General features: G+C 44.6%; 1 protein-coding gene and 1 long non-coding RNA gene across 13 annotated transcripts in view; both read left to right on the top strand.

The window, feature by feature from the left end:
* Positions 1 to 17045, top strand: part of LOC127911283 (protein jagged-1b-like) — a 251790-nt gene extending 234745 nt beyond the window's left edge. For 2 of the 9 annotated variants that reach the window (XM_052477450.1, XM_052477449.1), the window contains exons 26-27: positions 11894 to 12675; positions 12764 to 15305. In XM_052477450.1, coding sequence (XP_052333410.1) covers positions 11894 to 12675; positions 12764 to 12847 — 866 coding nt within the window. In that variant the 3' untranslated portion in view covers positions 12848 to 15305. The other 7 variants (XR_008077703.1, XR_008077707.1, XR_008077702.1 and 4 more) reach the window with 7 other exon arrangements.
* LOC127911285 (uncharacterized) lies at positions 1019 to 5668 on the top strand. 4 transcript variants are annotated; one of them, XR_008077712.1, is made up of 4 exons: positions 1019 to 1128; positions 1527 to 2221; positions 2365 to 2507; positions 5592 to 5668. It is a non-coding gene; the product is annotated as an uncharacterized LOC127911285 (long non-coding RNA). The 4 variants fall into 4 exon arrangements; XR_008077713.1 differs by lacking the exon at positions 1019 to 1128 and adding an exon at positions 1327 to 1455 and having other exon boundaries at positions 1543 to 2221; XR_008077714.1 differs by lacking the exon at positions 1019 to 1128 and having other exon boundaries at positions 1462 to 2144.
* Positions 17046 to 21974: the final 4929 nt, after the last annotated feature.

Raw genomic sequence — 21974 nt, 5'->3', positions numbered from 1 at the left:
TGTTAACTTTGCCAAAGCAAGTGAAGTAGATAATAAACAAAAGTGACACATACAGAAGTTTCTAAAATAATAAAGACATTACAAATGTCATATGTCTATATTCAGTGTTGTAATGATGTGCAAATAGTTAAAGGACACAAGGGAAAATAAATAAGCATAAATATGGGTTGTATTTACAATGGTGTTCGTTCTTCACTGGTTGCCCTTTTCCTGTGGCAACAGGTCACAAATCTTGCTGCTGTGATGGCACACTGTGGTATTTCACCCAGTAGATATGGGAGTTTGTTTTCGAATTCTTTGTGGATCTGTGTAATCTGAGGGAAATATGTGTCTCTAATATGGTCATACATTGGGCAGGAGGTTAGGAAGTGCATCTCAGTTTCCACCTCATTTTGTGGGCAGTGAGCACATAGCCTGTTTTCTCTTGAGAGCCATGTCTGCCTACGGCGGCCTTTCTCAATAGCAAGGCTTCTGCTCACTGAGTCTGTACATAGTCAAAGCTTTCCTTAAGTTTGGGTCAGTCACAGTGGTCAGGTATTCTGCCACTGTGTCCTCTCTGTTTAGGGTCAGTCACAGTGGTCAGGTATTCTGCCACTGTGTACTCTCTGTTTAGGGTCAGTCACAGTGGTCAGGTATTCTGCCACTGTGTACTCTCTGTTTAGGGTCAGTCACAGTGGTCAGGTATTCTCCCACTGTGTCCTCTCTGTGTAGGGCCAAATAACATTCTAGTTTGCTCTGTTTTTTGTTGATTCTTTCCAATGTGTCAAGTAATTATCTTTTGTTTTCTCATGATTTGGTTGGGTCTAATTGTGTTGCTGTCCTTGGGCTCTGTAGGGTGTGTTTGTGTTTGTGAACAGAGCCCCAGGACCAGCTTGCTAAGGGGACTCTTCTCCAGGTTCATCTCTCTGTAGGTGATGGCTCTGTAGGGTGTGTTTGGGAACAGAGCCCCAGGACCAGCTTGCTTAGGGACTCTTCTCCAGGTTCATCTCTCTGTAGGGTGTGTTTGTGTTTGGGAACAGAGCCCCAGGACCAGCTTGCTTAGGGAACTCTTCTCCAGGTTCATCTCTCTGTAGGGTGTGTTTGTGAACAGAGCCCCAGGACCAGCTTGCTTAGGGGACTCTTCTCCAGGTTCATCTCTCTGTGGGGTGTGTTTGTGTTTGTGAACAGAGCCCCAGGACCAGCTTGCTAAGGGGACTCTTCTCCAGGTTAATCTCTCTGTAGGTGATGGCTCTGTAGGCTGTGTTTGGGAACAGAGCCCCAGGACCAGCTTGCTTAGGGGACTCTTCTCCAGGTTCATCTCTCTGTAGGGTGTGTTTGTGTTTGGGAACAGAGCCCCAGGACCAGCTTGCTTAGGGGACTCTTCTCCAGGTTCATCTCTCTGTAGGGTGTGTTTGTGAACAGAGCCCCAGGACCAGCTTGCTTAGGGAACTCTTCTCCAGGTTCATCTCTCTGTAGGTGATGGCTCTGTAGGGTGTGTTTGTGAACAGAGCCCCAGGACCAGCTTGCTTTAGGGAACTCTTCTCCAGGTTCATCTCTCTGTAGGGTGTGTTTGTGAACAGAGCCCCAGGACCAGCTTGCTTTAGGGAACTCTTCTCCAGGTTCATCTCTCTGTAGGGTGTGTTTGTGAACAGAGCCCCAGGACCAGCTTGCTTTAGGGGACTCTTCTCCAGGTTCATCTCTCTGTAGGGTGTGTTTGTGAACAGAGCCCCAGGACCAGCTTGCTAAGGGAACTCTTCTCCAGGTTCATCTCTCTGTAGGGTGTGTTTGTGTTTGTGAACAGAGCCCCAGGACCAGCTTGCTAAGGGAACTCTTCTCCAGGTTCATCTCTCTGTAGGGTGTGTTTGTGTTTGTGAACAGAGCCCCAGGACCAGCTTGCTAAGGGGACTCTTCTCCAGGTTAATCTCTCTGTAGGTGATGGCTCTGTAGGGTGTGTTTGGGAACAGAGCCCCAGGACCAGCTTGCTTAGGGGACTCTTCTCCAGGTTCATCTCTCTGTGGGGTGTGTTTGTGTTTGTGAACAGAGCCCCAGGACCAGCTTGCTAAGGGGACTCTTCTCCAGGTTAATCTCTCTGTAGGTGATGGCTCTGTAGGGTGTGTTTGGGAACAGAGCCCCAGGACCAGCTTGCTTAGGGGACTCTTCTCCAGGTTCATCTCTCTGTAGGGTGTGTTTGTGTTTGGGAACAGAGCCCCAGGACCAGCTTGCTTAGGGAACTCTTCTCCAGGTTCATCTCTCTGTAGGGTGTGTTTGTGAACAGAGCCCCAGGACCAGCTTGCTAAGGGGACTCTTCTCCAGGTTCATCTCTCTGTAGGGTGTGTTTGTGAACAGAGCCCCAGGACCAGCTTGCTTTAGGGAACTCTTCTCCAGGTTCATCTCTCTGTAGGGTGTGTTTGTGAACAGAGCCCCAGGACCAGCTTGCTTAGGGAACTCTTCTCCAGGTTCATCTCTCTGTAGGGTGTGTTTGTGAACAGAGCCCCAGGACCAGCTTGCTTTAGGGAACTCTTCTCCAGGTTCATCTCTCTGTAGGGTGTGTTTGTGAACAGAGCCCCAGGACCAGCTTGCTTTAGGGACTCTTCTCCAGGTTCATTTCTCTGTAGGGCGTGTTTGTGAACAGAGCCCCAGGACCAGCTTGCTAAGGGAACTCTTCTCCAGGTTCATCTCTCTGTAGGGTGTGTTTGTGTTTGTGAACAGAGCCCCAGGACCAGCTTGCTAAGGGAACTCTTCTCCAGGTTCATCTCTCTGTAGGGTGTGTTTGTGTTTGTGAACAGAGCCCCAGGACCAGCTTGCTAAGGGAACTCTTCTCCAGGTTCATCTCTCTGTAGGGTGTGTTTGTGTTTGTGAACAGAGCCCCAGGACCAGCTTGCTTAGGGAACTCTTCTCCAGGTTCATCTCTCTGTAGGGTGTGTTTGTGTTTGTGAACAGAGCCCCAGGACCAGCTTGCTTAGGGAACTCTTCTCCAGGTTCATCTCTCTGTAGGGTGTGTTTGTGTTTGTGAACAGAGCCCCAGGACCAGCTTGCTTAGGGAACTCTTCTCCAGGTTCATCTCTCTGTAGGGTGTGTTTGTGTTTGTGAACAGAGCCCCAGGACCAGCTTGCTTAGGGAACTCTTCTCCAGGTTCATCTCTCTGTAGGGTGTGTTTGTGTTTGTGAACAGAGCCCCAGGACCAGCTTGCTTAGGGACTCTTCTCCAGGTTCATCTCTCTGTGGGGTGTGTTTGTGTTTGTGAACAGAGCCCCAGGACCAGCTTGCTTAGGGGACTCTTCTCCAGGTTCATCTCTCTGTAGGTGATGGCTCTGTAGGGTGTGTTTGGGAACAGAGCCCCAGGACCAGCTTGCTTAGGGAACTCTTCTCCAGGTTCATCTCTCTGTAGGGTGTGTTTGTGTTTGTGAACAGAGCCCCAGGACCAGCTTGCTTAGGGAACTCTTCTCCAGGTTCATCTCTCTGTAGGGTGTGTTTGTGTTTGTGAACAGAGCCCCAGGACCAGCTTGCTTAGGGAACTCTTCTCCAGGTTCATCTCTCTGTAGGGTGTGTTTGTGTTTGTGAACAGAGCCTCAGGACCAGCTTGCTTAGGGAACTCTTCTCCAGGTTCATCTCTCTGTAGGGTGTGTTTGTGTTTGTGAACAGAGCCCCAGGACCAGCTTGCTAAGGGGACTCTTCTCCAGGTTCATCTCTCTGTAGGGTCTGTTTCTGAACAGAGCCCCAGGACCAGCTTGCTAAGGGGACTCTTCTCCAGGTTCATTTCTCTGTAGGGTGTGTTTGTGAACAGAGCCCCAGGACCAGCTTGCTAAGGGGACTCTTCTCTAGGTTCATCTCTCTGTAGGGTGTGTTGGTGAACAGAGCCCCAGGACCAGCTTGCTTTAGGGAACTCTTCTCCAGGTTCATCTCTCTGTGGGGTGTGTTTGTGTTTGTGAACAGAGCCCCAGGACCAGCTTGCTTAGGGAACTCTTCTCCAGGTTCATCTCTCTGTAGGGTGTGTTTGTGAACAGAGCCCCAGGACCAGCTTGCTTAGGGGACTCTTCTCCAGGTTCATCTCTCTGTAGGCTGTGTTGGTGAACAGAGCCCCAGGACCAGCTTGCTTTAGGGAACTCTTCTCCAGGTTCATCTCTCTGTGGGGTGTGTTTGTGTTTGTGAACAGAGCCCCAGGACCAGCTTGCTAAGGGGACTCTTCTCCAGGTTCATCTCTCTGTAGGGTCTGTTTCTGAACAGAGCCCCAGGACCAGCTTGCTAAGGGAACTCTTCTCCAGGTTCATCTCTCTGTAGGGTGTGTTTCTGAACAGAGCCCCAGGACCAGCTTGCTAAGGGGACTCTTCTCCAGGTTCATCTCTCTGTAGGGTGTGTTGGTGAACAGAGCCCCAGGACCAGCTTGCTTTAGGGAACTCTTCTCCAGGTTCATCTCTCTGTGGGGTGTGTTTGTGTTTGTGAACAGAGCCCCAGGACCAGCTTGCTAAGGGGACTCTTCTCCAGGTTCATCTCTCTGTAGGGTGTGTTGGTGAACAGAGCCCCAGGACCAGCTTGCTTTAGGGAACTCTTCTCCAGGTTCATCTCTCTGTGGGGTGTGTTTGTGTTTGGTAACAGAGCCCCAGGACCAGCTTGCTTAGGGGACTCTTCTCCAGGTTCATTTCTCTGTAGGGCGTGTTTGTGAACAGAGCCCCAGGACCAGACTTGCTAAGGGAACTCTTCTCCAGGTTCATCTCTCTGTAGGGTGTGTTTGTGTTTGTGAACAGAGCCCCAGGACCAGCTTGCTAAGGGAACTCTTCTCCAGGTTCATCTCTCTGTAGGGTGTGTTTGTGTTTGTGAACAGAGCCCCAGGACCAGCTTGCTAAGGGGACTCTTCTCCAGGTTCATCTCTCTGTAGGGTGTGTTTTTGTTTGTGAACAGAGCCCCAGGACCAGCTTGCTAAGGGACTCTTCTCCAGGTTCATCTCTCTGTAGGGTGTGTTTGGGAACAGAGCCCCAGGACCAGCAGCTTAGGGAACTCTTCTCCAGGTTCATCTCTCTCTCTGTAGGGTGTGTTTGTGTTTGTGAACAGAGCCCCAGGACCAGCTTGCTTTAGGGGACTCTTCTCCAGGTTCATCTCTCTGTAGGTGATGGCTCTGTAGGGTGTGTTTGTGTTTGTGAACAGAGCCCCAGGACCAGCTTGCTTAGGGAACTCTTCTCCAGGTTCATCTCTCTGTAGGGTGTGTTTGTGTTTCTGAACAGAGCCCCAGGACCAGCTTGCTTAGGAACTCTTCTCCGGGTTCATATCTCTGTAGGGTGTGTTTGTGAACAGAGCCCCAGGACCAGCTTGCTAAGGGGACTCTTCTCCAGGTTCATCTCTCTGTAGGGTGTGTTTCTGAACAGAGCCAGGACCAGCTTGCTTAGGGAACTCTTCTCCGGGTTCATCTCTCTGTAGGGTGTGTTTGTGAACAGAGCCCCAGGACCAGCTTGCTTTAGGGAACTCTTCTCCAGGTTCATCTCTCTGTAGGGTGTGTTTGTGTTTCTGAACAGAGCCCCAGGACCAGCTTGCTTAGGGAACTCTTCTCCGGGTTCATATCTCTGTAGGGTGTGTTTGTGAACAGAGCCCCAGGACCAGCTTGCTAAGGGGACTCTTCTCCAGGTTCATCTCTCTGTAGGGTGTGTTTGTGAACAGAGCCCCAGGACCAGCTTGCTTTAGGGAACTCTTCTCCAGGTTCATCTCTCTGCAGGTAATTTGTATTTTATTTAACAGCCCATTGAGACTCTTTTTCAAGGGAGACCTGGCCAAGAAGGCAGCAACAATCAATACATCACATCATTAAAACACACAACCATCAATACATCACATCATTAAAACACACAACCATCAATACATCACATCATTAAAACACACAACCATCAATACATCACATCATTAAAACACACAACAATCAATACATCACATCATTAAAACACACAACCATCAATACATCACATCATTAAAACACACAACAATCAATACATCACATCATTAAAACACACAACAATCAATACATCACATCATTAAAACACACAACCATCAATACATCACATCATTAAAACACACAACCATCAATACATCACATCATTAAAACACACAACAATCAATACATCACATCATTAAAACACACAACCATCAATACATCACATCATTAAAACACACAACCATCAATACATCACATCATTAAAACACACAACCATCAATACATCACATCATTAAAACACACAACAATCAATACATCACATCATTAAAACACACAACCATCAATACATCACATCATTAAAACACACAACAATCAATACATCACATCATTAAAACACACAACAATCAATACATCACATCATTAAAACACACAACAATCAATACATCACATCATTAAAACACACAACCATCAATACATCACATCATTAACACACAACCATCAATACATCACATCATTAAAACACACAACAATCAATACATCACATCATTAAAACACACAACAATCAATACATCACATCATTAAAACACACAACCATCAATACATCACATCATTAAAACACACAACAATCAATACATCACATCACTAAAACACACAACAATCAATACATCACATCATTAATACACACAACCATCAATACATCACATCATTAAAACACACAACCATCAATACATCACATCGTTAAAACACACAACAATCAATACATCACATCGTTAAAACACACAACAATCAATACATCATTAAAACACACAACCATCAATACATCACATCATTAAAACACACAACAATCATTACATCACATCGTTAAAACACACAACAATCAATACATCACATCGTTAAAACACACAACAATCAATACATCACATCACTAAAACACACAACAATCAATACATCACATCATTAAAACACACAACCATCAATACATCACATCATTAAAACACACAACAATCAATACATCACATCGTTAAAACACACAACAATCAATACATCACATCATTAAAACACACAACAATCAATACATCACATCGTTAAAACACACAACAATCAATACATCATTAAAACACACAACCATCAATACATCACATCACTAAAACACACAACAATCAATACATCACATCACTAAAACACACAACAAAAATCGTTCAGTAGCACTAACACATCTAGATGAAGTGTGGATTGTAGACTATTCCATTCAGTAGCACTAACACATCTAGATGAAGCAGGGATTCTAGACTATTCCATTCAGTAGCACTAACACATCTAGATGAAGCATGGATTCTAGACTATTCCATTCAGTAGCACTAACACATCTAGATGAAGTGTGGATTCTAGACTATTCCATTCAGTAGCACTAACACATCTAGATGAAGCAGGGATTCTAGACTATTCCATTCAGTAGCACTAACACATCTAGATGAAGCAGGGATTCTAGACTATTCCATTCAGTAGCACTAACACATCTAGATGAAGCATGGATTCTAGACTATTCCATTCAGTAGCACTAACACATCTAGATGAAGCAGGGATTCTAGACTATTCCATTCAGTAGCACTAACACATCTAGATGAAGCAGGGATTCTAGACTATTCCATGAGTCTGGTGCACAAGACAGGAAGGCAGTCCTAATACTGTAAATGTCCTGGGGACTTTAAGTAGCAACCACCAAGCAGACTGGGTATGGTAACATAGCAACCACCTAGCAGACTGGGTATGGTAACATAGCAACCACCTAGCAGACTGGGTATGGTAACATAGCAACCACCTAGCAGACTGGGTATGGTAACATATCAACCACCAAGCAGACTGGGTATGGTAACATATCAACCACCTAGCAGACTGGGTATGGTAACATATCAACCACCTAGCAGACTGGGTATGGTAACATATCAACCACCTAGCAGACTGGGTATGGTAACATAGCAACCACCTAGCAGACTGGGTATGGTAACATATCAACCACCTAGCAGACTGGGTATGGTAACATATCAACCACCTAGCAGACTGGGTATGGTAACATAGCAACCACCTAGCAGACTGGGTATGGTAACATATCAACCACCAAGCAGACTGGGTATGGTAACATATCAACCACCAAGCAGACTGGGTATGGTAACATAGCAACCACCTAGCAGACTGGGTATGGTAACATATCAACCACCTAGCAGACTGGGTATGGTAACATAGCAACCACCTAGCAGACTGGGTATGGTAACATATCAACCACCAAGCAGACTGGGTATGGTAACATATCAACCACCTAGCAGACTGGGTATGGTAACATATCAACCACCTAGCAGACTGGGTATGGTAACATATCAACCACCTAGCAGACCGGGTATGGTAACATAGCAACCACCTAGCAGACTGGGTATGGTAACATAGCAACCACCTAGCAGACTGGGTATGGTAACATAGCAACCACCTAGCAGACTGGGTATGGTAACATAGCAACCACCTAGCAGACTGGGTATGGTAACATATCAACCACCTAGCAGACCGGGTATGGTAACATAGCAACCACCTAGCAGACCGGGTATGGTAACATAGCAACCACCTAGCAGACTGGGTATGGTAACATAGCAACCACCTAGCAGACTGGGTATGGTAACATAGCAACCACCTAGCAGACTGGGTATGGTAACATATCAACCACCTAGCAGACCGGGTATGGTAACATAGCAACCACCTAGCAGACTGGGTATGGTAACATAGCAACCACCAAGCAGACTGGGTATGGTAACATAGCAACCACCTATCAGACTGGGTATGGTAACATAGCAACCACCAAGCAGACTGGGTATGGTAACATATCAACCACCTAGCAGACTGGGTATGGTAACATAGCAACCACCTAGCAGACTGGGTATGGTAACATAGCAACCACCAAGCAGACTGGGTATGGTAACATAGCAACCACCTAGCAGACTGGGTATGGTAACATAGCAACCACCTAGCAGACTGGGTATGGTAACATATCAACCACCAAGCAGACTGGGTATGGTAACATATCAACCACCAAGCAGACTGGGTATGGTAACATAGCAACCACCTAGCAGACTGGGTATGGTAACATAGCAACCACCAAGCAGACTGGGTATGGTAACATAGCAACCACCTAGCAGACTGGGTATGGTAACATATCAACCACCAAGCAGACTGGGTATGGTAACATAGCAACCACCTAGCAGACTGGGTATGGTAACATAGCAACCACCAAGCAGACTGGGTATGGTAACATAGCAACCACCTAGCAGACTGGGTATGGTAACATATCAACCACCAAGCAGACTGGGTATGGTAACATAGCAACCACCTAGCAGACTGGGTATGGTAACATAGCAACCACCTAGCAGACTGGGTATGGTAACATAGCAACCACCTAGCAGACTGGGTATGGTAACATAGCAACCACCTAGCAGACTGGGTATGGTAACATAGCAACCACCTAGCAGACTGGGTATGGTAACATATCAACCACCAAGCAGACTGGGTATGGTAACATATCAACCACCTAGCAGACTGGGTATGGTAACATAGCAACCACCTAGCAGACTGGGGATGGTAACATATCAACCACCTAGCAGACTGGGTATGGTAACATAGCAACCACCTAGCAGACTGGGTATGGTAACATAGCAACCACCTAGCAGACCGGGTATGGTAACATAGCAACCACCTAGCAGACCGGGTATGGTAACATAGCAACCACTGGATACAGAGTTAGAGCCCTGACACACTGAGTAACTCTCCTGAGTTCTACCACATAGGGCTCTGGTCCAAAGGAGTGCACTATAGGCTGCCATTTAAAATGCATCTCAGCTCTCTTTAACAGTCACATGACCGCAGTAATGCAGGTCCAACAACATTTAGCTTAATGTCTTTCTATGGAAAAGTCTTGGCTCAGTCTGTGGCAGGAGGGCTGGCTCGGAGTGGAGATGTTGAGGGAGGGCGTAATGAGAGGCAGGGTGCTGTCCAGACAGAGAGTGGAGGGAGGATGTGGACAGACAAACTTAGTGCTAGGACTCCTGTGTTTAGGTAATTTATCATTGTAACGGACAGACAGCCCTTCTCTGTTGCTGCCAGATGGGAGTTTCTCCTCCTGTTCTCCGGCTTCTCTCCTCCTCCCCCGTCACAGGCCATGTTGTTCCTGTCATCCTCCCCTCCTCCTCTCCCTGTCACAGGCCAAGTTGCTCTGGTCATCCTCCTCCTCCTCCCCTCCTCCACCTCTCCCTCACAGCCAGGACTTCAGGCCATGCTGTTGGGAAGCTCGAGAGCACAGCAGTAGCATAAATGTAATGAATCATTGTTCAGCATCATTCATTGGAAAAACATTTTGGGAAGAAATACACCTCCTGTTCCTCCTGGTTTACTGGCTGATGCAGAGATGTTGGTACTACCCAGTGAAGTGAAGTTACAGCTTTTAGGGCCTCCGAGTGTTGCTAACATCAATATTAACTTGCTTAACTACTTACCGATCATTGGGACGCTAGCGTCTCACCTCGACAACATTCAGTGAAATTGCAGAGCGTGAAATTCAAATGACAGAAATCGTAATATTAAACATTCATGAAAATACAAGTTTCTTACATAATTTAAAAGCTTAACGTCTTATTCATCAAATCAAATCAAATTTTATTTGTCACATACACATGGTTAGCAGATGTTAATGCGAGTGTAGCGAAATGCTTGTGCTTCTAGTTCCGACAATGCAGTGATAACCAACAAGTAATCTAACTAACAATTCCAAAACTACTGTCTTATACACAGTGTAAGGGGATAAAGAATATGTACATAAGGATATATGAATGAGTGATGGTACAGAGCAGCATACAGTAGATGGTATCGAGTACAGTATATACATATGAGATGAGTGTGTAGACAAAGTAAACAAAGTGGCATAGTTAAAGTGGCTAGTGATACATGTATTACATAAGGATGCAGTCGATGATATAGAGTACAGTATATACGTATGCATATGAGATGAATAATGTAGGGTAAGTAACATTATATAAGGTAGCATTGTTTAAAGTGGCTAGTGATATATTTACATCATTCCCATCAATTCCCATTATTAACCACTACAGCCAAAATGGGAGCCACTTACTAAAACTACAAATTCTAGATGATTTTTCAAAAAAACAAGCCTGAAACTCTTTCTAAAGACTGTTGGCATCTAGTGGAAGCCCTAGGAACTGCAATCTGGGAGGACTTCCTTTTATATTCCCGTTGACAGCCATAGTAGTGAAGGGTGAGCTGAACAAAAAAAAATCTGGATGGATTGTCCTGGGGTTTTTGCCTGGCATATCAGTTCTGTTATACTCACATACATTATTTTAACTGTTTTGGAAACTTTAGAGTGTTTTCTATCCAATACTATCCAATACTTATTATATTATAATACTTATTATAATACCTAGGATAGGATAAGTAATCCTTCTCACCCCCCTAAAAGATTTATAATATAATAATATATGCCATTTGCTTTTATCCAAAGCGACTTACAGTCATGTGTGCATACATTCTACGTATGGGTGGTCCCGGGATCGAACCCCTACCCTGGATTACAAGCGCCATGCTCTACCAACTGAGCTACAGGACCACATAGATGCACTATTGTAAAGTGGCTGTTCCACTGGATGTCATAAGGTGAATGCACCAATTTGTAAGCCGCTCTGGATAAGAGCGTCTGCTAAATGACTTAAATGTAAATGTAAATATATGCATATCCCTAGCTTCTGGGCCTGAGTAACAGGCAGTTTACTTTGTGCAACCAAACTTCCAAATACTGCCCCCTAACCCGAGGAAGTTAACTTTTTAGGACAGACTCATTCATAGACTTTCATCACAATTGTAATGGTTAATTAATACTGTCAGCTGGCCTAATATAATGTTGATGTATTGTGTGTAAAACTGACCCTTTCTGTCTTGTATCTTCCCTCTTTAGACTACATGGTCCCCCTCCTCTCTTCAGTCTTCATCGTCTTGTGGATCCTGGTGCTGGTCTCCGTCTTCCTGTGCTGCATGCGTCACCGGCGCAAACATGGCAACGGAGCATCGTCGTCCGCGGCGACAGATGACAACACCACCAACAACGTCCGCGAGCAGCTCAACCAGATCAAGAATCCCATCAACGTGAATCACACCGGCAGCGGCCATCTTACGACGTCAGTGGTCATCAGAGACTACGAGGATAAAAACTCGATCGTCGCCAAGGTACGAACACACCACCGCCCTGAGGGGGAGGAGGACAACGATAAAGAGAGACGGCTAGGGAATAAAGGACGCTTTGTGGTTACAGCCAAACAGCCTGCCTACACTCTGGTGGAGTGGGAAGACTGGGGCCTCAATGGAGGCCTGGGGGCCAACGGGCCCAACGAAGGGGACGTCAGGACCGCGGTGCAGCCCAGCTCCAAACACCCTAACTGGGTTAATAAACAGGACAACAGAGCCCTGGAGACGCCACACAGCATCAACCAGATGGACTACAATAGAGCCCTGGAGACGCCACATAGCATCAACCAGATGGACTACAATAGAGCCCTGGAGACACCACACAGCATCAACCAGATGGACTACAATAGAGCCCTGGAGACGCCACACAGCATCAACCAGATGGACTACAATAGAGCCCTGGAGACGCCACACAGCATCAACCAGATGGACTACAATAGAGCCCTGGAGACGCCACACAGCATCAACCAGATGGACTACAATAGAGCCCTGGAGGCCACACAGCATCAACCAGATGGACTACAATAGAGCCCTGGAGACGCCACATAGCATCAACCAGATGGACTACAATAGAGCCCTGGAGACACCACACAGCATCAACCAGATGGACTACAATAGAGCCCTGGAGACGCCACACAGCATCAACCAGATGGACTACATCGTATAGCAGGAAATGATATAGCAGGAGGCAGGAAGTAGCATGAAACCCTGTGTAAAGAATTCCCCCTTCCTGGACGTTATGGTCATCCCGGCAAGGTGGTTCTTCTGATACGCTGTGTTGACACTGTTTTCGTGCAACCATTGACCTTAGTGAAGAGGACAAGGGGGAGTGTTCTGGGATTTGTAGTTCCTAAACTGCTGCGTTATTATTCTGTGACTACAAGGTTTGTTGTTTGGATGAATGAATCCATGGCTGCATCAGATGTTGTACCCTATTCCCTGTGTAGTGCACTACTTTTGACCAGGGCCCTACGGGTTTGATGCACAATGTAGGGATTAGAGTGCCATTTGGGACATTTCCCATGACTGTTAATTTAAGTTTGGACAAGCTGGCTACACTTGCAGAAAAGGTTGAGGCTGACAACCAGGTGCTGTGTTTTCATATTTCAACACTTATTACCTAATATTATTATCTAATATTATGACCTAATAATAAGTGCACTACTTTTGACCAGCGCCCATAGGGCTCCCTCCCATAGGGCTCCTCCCATAGGGCTCCTCCCATAGGGCTCCTTCCCATAGGGCTCCTTCCCATAGGGCTCCTCCCATAGGGCTCCTTCCCATAGGGCTCCTTCCCATAGGGCTCCTCCCATAGGGCTCCCTCCCATAGGGCTCCTCCCATAGGGCTCCCTCCCATATGGCTCCTCCCATATGGCTCCTCCCATAGGGCTCCTTCCCATAGGGCTCCTTCCCATAGGGCTCCTCCCATAGGGCTCCTTCCCATAGGGCTCCTCCCATAGGGCTCCTCCCATAGGGCTCCTTCCCATAGGGCTCCTCCCATAGGGCTCCTCCCATAGGGCTCCTTCCCATAGGGCTCCTCCCATAGGGCTCCCTCCCATAGGGCTCCTCCCATAGGGCTCCTCCCATAGGGCTCCTTCCCATAGGGCTCCTCCCATAGGGCTCCTCCCATAGGGCTCCTTCCCATAGGGCTCCTCCCATAGGGCTCCTTCCCATAGGGCTCCTCCCATAGGGCTCCTCCCATAGGGCTCCTTCCCATAGGGCTCCTTCCCATAGGGCTCCTCCCATAGGGCTCCCTCCCATAGGGCTCCCTCCCATAGGGCTCCCTCCCATATGGCTCCTCCCATATGGCTCCTCCCATAGGGCTCCTTCCCATAGGGCTCCTTCCCATAGGGCTCCTCCCATAGGGCTCCTTCCCATAGGGCTCCTTCCCATAGGGCTCCTCCCATAGGGCTCCCTCCCATAGGGCTCCTCCCATAGGGCTCCCTCCCATATGGCTCCTCCCATAGGGCTCCCTCCCATAGGCCTCCTCCCATAGGGCTCCCTCCCATAGGCCTCCTCCCATAGGGCTCCCTCCCATAGGGCTCCCTCCCATAGGGCTCCTCCCATAGGGCTCCTCCCATAGGGCTCCTCCCATAGGGCTCCTCCCATAGGGCTCCCTCCCATAGGGCTCCTCCCATAGGGCTCCCTCCCATAGGGCTCCTCCCATAGGGCTCCCTCCCATAGGGCTCCTCCCATAGGGCTCCCTCCCATAGGGCTCCTCCCATAGGGCTCCTCCCATAGGGCTCCTTGGTTTTCTGCAAAGTCACTGTTCAGTTAGTGGATGTTGTTGGAAGGCCTCCCTTTCCTCTTGGGGTTTTCTGCAAAGTCATTGCAAAACAGTCCAAAGAATGCAACATTTAAGTTAGCGACAGCACAGTATATTTTGTATTTGTGAGTTTTCCATCTGTTGGTTTACAACTAGTTCTGTCTTTGTGAAAATGTATTTTTAGCTTCCTACTACACGAACCAAACAGATCCATGGTTTATCATTTGTTTGTGGTGGGCGTGGCGATGCCAGTATTACTGGCACTATGAAGAATGTCCACGTCAATCTAGAACGTGTAGCTATGTACATTTATGATTTATTAACTTAATAATAATCAAGGAGCCTAAAGATAGAACATACAAATAAAAAGAGAAATCTGTCTCTAGATTTTGAAGGTTTCGGTAGCTTTGTAAGTTTACATTTAATTTTGATTGACATATTTATTTTATGAAACGTCAGAGGAAGAAGTAAATAAGGACTTTTTGAAGAAAAATTAATTCCCTGTTTATTGTTTGTAAAAAATAATAATAATGATTTCAAATGTTTTCAAATATCCATTTTGCCAGTTAGGGGGATGATGTAATAAAAACAAGACTGGTTGCTTTGTTATGGTGGCAGACATATTGCCAAGACTTTGCAGGTTAGGGGGATGATGTAATAAAAACAAGACTGGTTGCTTTGTTATGGTGGCAGACATATTGCCAAGACTTTGCAGGTTAGGGGGATGATGTAATAAAAACAAGACTGGTTGCTTTGTTATGGTGGCAGACATATTGCCAAGACTTTGCAGGTTAGGGGGATGATGTAATAAAAACAAGACTGGTTGCTTTGTTATGGTGGCAGACATATTGTCAAGACTTTGCAGGTTAGGGGGATGATGTAATAAAAACAAGACTGGTTGCTTTGTTATGGTGGCAGACATATTGTCAAGACTTTGCAGGTTAGGGGGATGATGTAATAAAAACAAGACTGGTTGCTTTGTTATGGTGGCAGACATATTGTCAAGACTTTGCAGGTTAGGGGGATGATGTAATAAAAACAAGACTGGTTGCTTTGTTATGGTGGCAGACATATTGTTTGTCCTGAAAACACAAACCGCCTTTAGCAGCATCTAACTCATAATCCACAAATGATCAAAGCACATTAAACCGTGTATCACATTCTCACAAAACAATATCTGACAACTTAGGGGAGAGTGGGGTAAATCAAGCCTTTTATTGGTACATTCATCATCACCCCGTCAAGGAAATATACTATTCTTTCTAACAAAGATATCTACATATATTTCAGGGTGTTGTGTATCCCTGGAAATAATCAGAATTCATGTAGAAATTACAGTTTTGAAAATAAAAACTGGTCTCTTGGCACAATTTATCCTGGGAAGAAAACACTTCAATTGGCTCAATTTAACCCAAGGCAGACATGTTTACTATATTTGCCCACGCAGCCACAAGGATGCACTTTCAAGGCTAGGTTCAGGACCTCATACTGAAGCTGAAAGAGACCCCGGCTGATATATAGAACGATCTTTAAATATACTTCCATTTAGATACAAGCATCATGAAATGAATTTGACTTGGGGGAAAATCTGTTTATTGGACCTGATTGGTTCATCCTGATTGGTTCATCCTGATTGGTTCATCCACTTCTCCATGTGGTTTCTTCCTTCACTGACTCCGTGAAATTATAAATATTTTTTGTCAACTGATACGTTTTCTGTATGGTTTCCTAGAAAGAAGGGTGGCTCAACTTACCCTACTCTCCCCTATGGCAAATCACACAACAATCACACATCAATGTCTACTGGAACAGTAGGGGGGGGTCAATAGTCTAGCCTGAGTCCCAGATCTGTTGGTGCTGTCTTGTCATGTCCATTGCTATGACTGCTGTCACACATGTTGGGAAGACTGCACAGACAGATCTGGGACTCGAGCTATGGCAGCGTTTCCCAAACGTAGTCCTGTCGATCCCAAGAGGTGCATGTTTATGGTTTTTGCTCTACACATCTGATTCAAAACTCATCTGTGATTATTAGAATCAGCTGTGTAGAACAAAGCCAAACGGTGCACCTCTTGGAGTCTCCAGGACGGAGTTGGTGAAACGCTGGTCGTCAACGGGAACGGGATCACGTAAACACGCATTTCCTTCTCTCTCTGCTCGGCGCTGTGGGAGACTGGTGTTTTGTTTCTGTTTTAAATGCACATGTTATTTTAAACTATTGAAAGGCTCTTTGAAAGAAGACATGTTTTTTTTATTTCTCAGATGTACTTTCTGACATCATGGAAACATTCATTTAGTGTTTCCTCTCTTGTTATGGATTTTAGATTGTATTTGTGTTCTGTAGCACAGTTGGTAGAGCATGGCGCTTGTAACGCCAGGGTAGTGGGTTCGATTCCCGGGACCACCCATACGTAGAATGTATGTACACATGACTGTAAGTCGCTTTGGATAAAAGCGTCTGCTAAATGGCATATATATTATTATATTATGATGTTGCAATCCTGGCAATCTTTTTAGAGGGTTTTGTTCTTTTGAAAAAGGTCAATATTTATAAAATATTTTGTATGAAAAGAGATAATAAAACAGTCCCTGTTCTGGATTCAATGGTTTGAGTAAAAGTGACTGGATGAAATTATTAATATAGAAATACATGATTGGTCAGATTCACTCAGACCTGATTGGTCAGATTCACTCAGACCTGATTGGTGGGATTTGCTCAAACCTGCTGTAGATTGTTGATGCACTGTCTTTGTTTCCAGAACGTCAGTTCACCCCATCCATGCACATACCTGTCAGGAAGTTGGAGGGTTTTATACAGTACCCAACACCAGTCTGGGATTTTATGGGACAAGTAGCTACTGTGTAAATTAGGGCATTTGACATTATTTTTCACAACAATTGACTCTCTCGACCAATCAGAATAAAGCACAAGGTAACCACAGCACATGCTGCTTTTCTCTTAGTTGTTTTGCTAAAAGCAACAGTCAAAGTGACGTCTGATTTTCACCATGAACTGATTCAGTTACAGAAAGGTTTTGTATTGATCAGTGTCAATGATAGGTAAACTCTGTTAGGTGAGCCTCTTTAATTGCTATTTGATTATTTTATATTTTATTGTATTTTTTTTCCATAGTATATCCTTGTAGATAACAAGGATAGTCCAATTTAAATGTAGAAAAAAAAAGCTTTTTCAAAATAAACAAGTGTTTCTTTGCCAGAAATGAACACTCAAGTAAAGGAATAGTAATGTCAGTTCAGATAACCGTGCCTAGTGTAAATACTGCACTGCAGTTTTGATTGAATTGAGCCTTGTGGGCTTCTATCCCAGAAGCTTTTAACCAAACATGTCAGTGACAGCCACACTATTTACTGGACAACAGTGGTACACTATGTAGGGAAAAACCCGAAGGGTCTTTATCTATTTATCTAGTCTTTACTATGTTAGCCAGACATTTTAGTTAGAGCCTACGACAGGGAGGTTCTCAGAAACTAGTGTGGGAACAACTTGATGACAGACAAAAAAATAAAAAAAATAAAAGCAAAAGGTCTCATTCTTTTTGTGATTACTGTAGGCCAGAGCTAGACTCCTTCCAATCAGACGGACTGTCCCGAAGACTGACATTGTTCCAGAAATGTCCTACTAGGTCCACATGGGCCTGAACAGGGGTGGGGTCAATTCTGTTCCAATTCAGGAAGTCAAGTAGTCAACTGAAATCAAGCAAGATTGAAATTTCAGTTTACTTTCTGAATTTAAATATATTTGGCCCAACATACATCCCTGAGGCACTACAGCACTTTTAGTTTGGGATTTCTGCCATTTAATTGGTATTTACTTCCCCACGGTCAGATGAACTCATAGATACCATTTTTATGTACAGTTGAAGTCGGAAGTTTACATACACTTAGGTTGGAGTCATTAAAACTCGTTTTTCAACCAATCAACACATTTCTTGTTAACAAACTAGTTCGGTCAGGTCATCTACTTTGTGCATGACACAAGTCATTTTTCCAACAATTGTTTACAGACAGTTTATTTCACTTATAATTCACTGTATCACAAATCCAGTGGGTCAGAAGTTTTTCATACATCAAGTTGACTGTGCCTTTAAACAGCTTGGAAAAGTCCAGAAAATGATGTCATGGCTGTTGAAGCTTTTGATAGGCTAAATGACATCATTTGAGTCAATTGGAGGTGTACCTGTGGATGTATTTCAAGGCCTACCTTCAAACTCAGTGCCTCTTTGCTTGACATCATGGGGAAATCAGCCAAGACCTCAGAACAAAAATTGTAGACCTCGAAAAGTCTGGTTCATCCTTGGGAGGAATTTCCAAAAGGTACCACGTTCATCTGTACATACAATAGTACGCAAGTGTAAACACCAACACAACACTGTTCCATCGATGTGGATAGGGGGGTGTTCCCTCTGCTGTTTCCTGAAGTCCACAATCATCTCCTTAGTTTTGTTGACGTTGAGTGTGAGGTTATTTTCCTGACACCACACTCCGAGGGCCCTCACCTCCTCCCTGTAGGCCGTCTCGTCGTTGTTGGTAATCAAGCCTACCACTGTTGTGTCGTCCGCAAACTTGATGATTGAGTTGGAGGCGTGCGTGGCCACACAGTCGTGGGTGAACAGGGAGTACAGGAGAGGGCTCAGAACGCACCCTTGTGGGGCCCCGTGTTGAGGATCAGCGGGGAGGAGATGTTGTTGCCTACCCTCACCACCTGGGGGCGGCCCGTCAGGAAGTCCAGTACCCAGTTGCACAGGGCGGGTTCGAGACCCAGGGTCTCGAGCTTGATGACGAGCTTGGAGGGTACTATGGTGTTGAATGCCGAGCTGTAGTCGATGAACAGCATTCTCACATAGGTATTCCTCTTGTCCAGGTGGGTTAGGGCAGTGTGCAGTGTGGTTGAGATTGCATCGTCTGTGGACCTATTTGGGCAGTAAGCAAATTGGAGTGGGTCTAGGGTGTCAGGTAGGGTGGAGGTGATATGGTCCTTGACTAGTCTCTCAAAGCACTTCATGAAGACGGAAGTGAGTGCTACGGGGCGGTAGTCGTTAAGCTCAGTTACCTTAGCTTTCTTGGGAAGAAGAACAATGGTGGCCCTCTTGAAGCATGTGGGAACAGCAGACTGGTATAGGGATTGATTGAATATGTCCGTAAACACACCGGCCAGCTGGTCTGCGCATGCTCTGAGGGCGCGGCTGGGGATGCCGTCTGGGCCTGCAGCCTTGCGAGGGTTAACACGTTTAAATGTTTTACTCACCTCGGCTGCAGTGAAGGAGAGACCGCATGTTTTCGTTGCAGGCCGTGTCAGTGGCACTGTATTGTCCTCAAAGCGGGCAAAAAAGTACTACTGGTACTACAACAGTACTACACTAATACTATTGGTACTATGTTAGTACTACTGGTAGCACTTCTACTACACTCTTACAACTGGTATTACACTAGTACTACACTCTTACTACTGGTACTACACTCTTACTATACTATTACTACCGGTACTACACTAGTACTACACTCGTACTACTGGTAATAAACTATTACTACTGGTATTACACTAGTACGACACTCTTACCACTGGCACTACACTCTTACTACTGGTACTACACTATTACTACTGGTACTACACTAGTACAACACAATTACTACTGGTACTACACTAGTACTACACTCCTACTACTTGTACTACTGGTGCTACACTGGCACTACACTCATACTATTACTACTATGCTGGTACTATGATAGTTCTACACTTTATACTGTTCCTACACTAGTACTACACTATTACTATTGGTACTACACTAGTACTACTGGTACTACTAGTACTACTAGTACTACACTATAACTACTGGTACTACTAGTACTACACTATAATTACTGGTACTACCTGTACTACACTATAGCTACTGGTACTACTAGTACTACACTATAACTACTGGTACTACTATAACTACACTATATCTACTGGTGCTACACTAGTATTACATGTGTACTACTGGTACTACACTAGTACTACACTATAACCACTGGTACTACTATAACTACACTGGTACTACAATATAACTACTGGTACTATTAGACCTACACTGGCGCTACACTACAACTACTGGTACTACTAGAACTACACTGGTACTACACAATAACTACTGGTACTACCAGTACAACTAGACCTACACTGGTACTACACAATAACTACTGGTACTACTAGTACTACACTATAACTACTGGTACTTCACTAGTACTACACTATGACTACTGGTACTACTAGTACTACACTATAGCTACTGGTACTACTAGTACTACACTATAACTACTGGTACTACACCAGTACTACACTATAAATACTGGTACTACTAGTAATACACTATAACTACTAGTACTACACTATAACTACTAGTACTACTAGTACTACACTATAACTACTGGTACTACACTATACTGGTACTACTGCTAGTACTACTATCTACTGGTACTACACTATAACTACTGGTACTACACTAGTACTGCACTATAACTACTGGTACTACACTATAACTACTAGTACTACTAGTACTACACTATAACTACTGGTACTACACTATAACAGTACTACACTATAACTACTAGTACTACACTATAACTACTAGTACTACACTATAACTACTAGTACTACACTATAACTACTAGTACTACTAGTACTACACTATAACTACTGGTACTACACTATAACTACTAGTACTACACTATAACTACTGGTACTACTAGTACTACACTATAACTACTAGTACTACACTATAACTACTAGTACTACACTAAAGCTACTGGTACTACTAGTACTACATAACTACTAGTACTACACTATAACTACTAGTACTACACTATAACTACTAGTACTACACTATAACTACTGGTACTACTAGTACTACACTATAAATACTGGTACTACTAGTAATACACTATAACTACTAGTACTACACTATAACTACTAGTACTACTGGTACTACACTATAACTACTGGTACTACTAGTACTACACTATAACTACTAGTACTACACTATAACTACTAGTACTACACTATAACTACTGGTACTACTAGTACTACACTATAACTACTAGTACTACACTATAACTACTAGTACTACACTATAACTACTAGTACTACACTATAACTACTGGTACTACTAGTACTACACTATAACTACTGGTACTACTAGTACTACACTATAACTACTAGTACTACACTATAACTACTGGTACTACTAGTACTACACTAGAACTACTAGTACTACACTATAACTACTAGTACTACACTATAACTACTGGTACTACTAGTACTACACTATAACTACTAGTACTACACTATAACTACTAGTAATACACTATAACTACTGGTACTACTAGTACTACACTATAACTACTGGTACTACTAGTACTACACTATAACTACTAGTACTACTGGTACTACACTATAACTACTGGTACTACTAGTACTACACTATAACTACTAGTACTACACTATACTAGTACTACACTAAAGCTACTGGTA

Source organism: Oncorhynchus keta, chromosome 24 (assembly GCF_023373465.1).
Source record: "Oncorhynchus keta strain PuntledgeMale-10-30-2019 chromosome 24, Oket_V2, whole genome shotgun sequence".
Lineage (NCBI taxonomy): Eukaryota > Metazoa > Chordata > Actinopteri > Salmoniformes > Salmonidae > Oncorhynchus > Oncorhynchus keta.
This window is presented reverse-complemented; position numbering and strand designations above follow the sequence as displayed.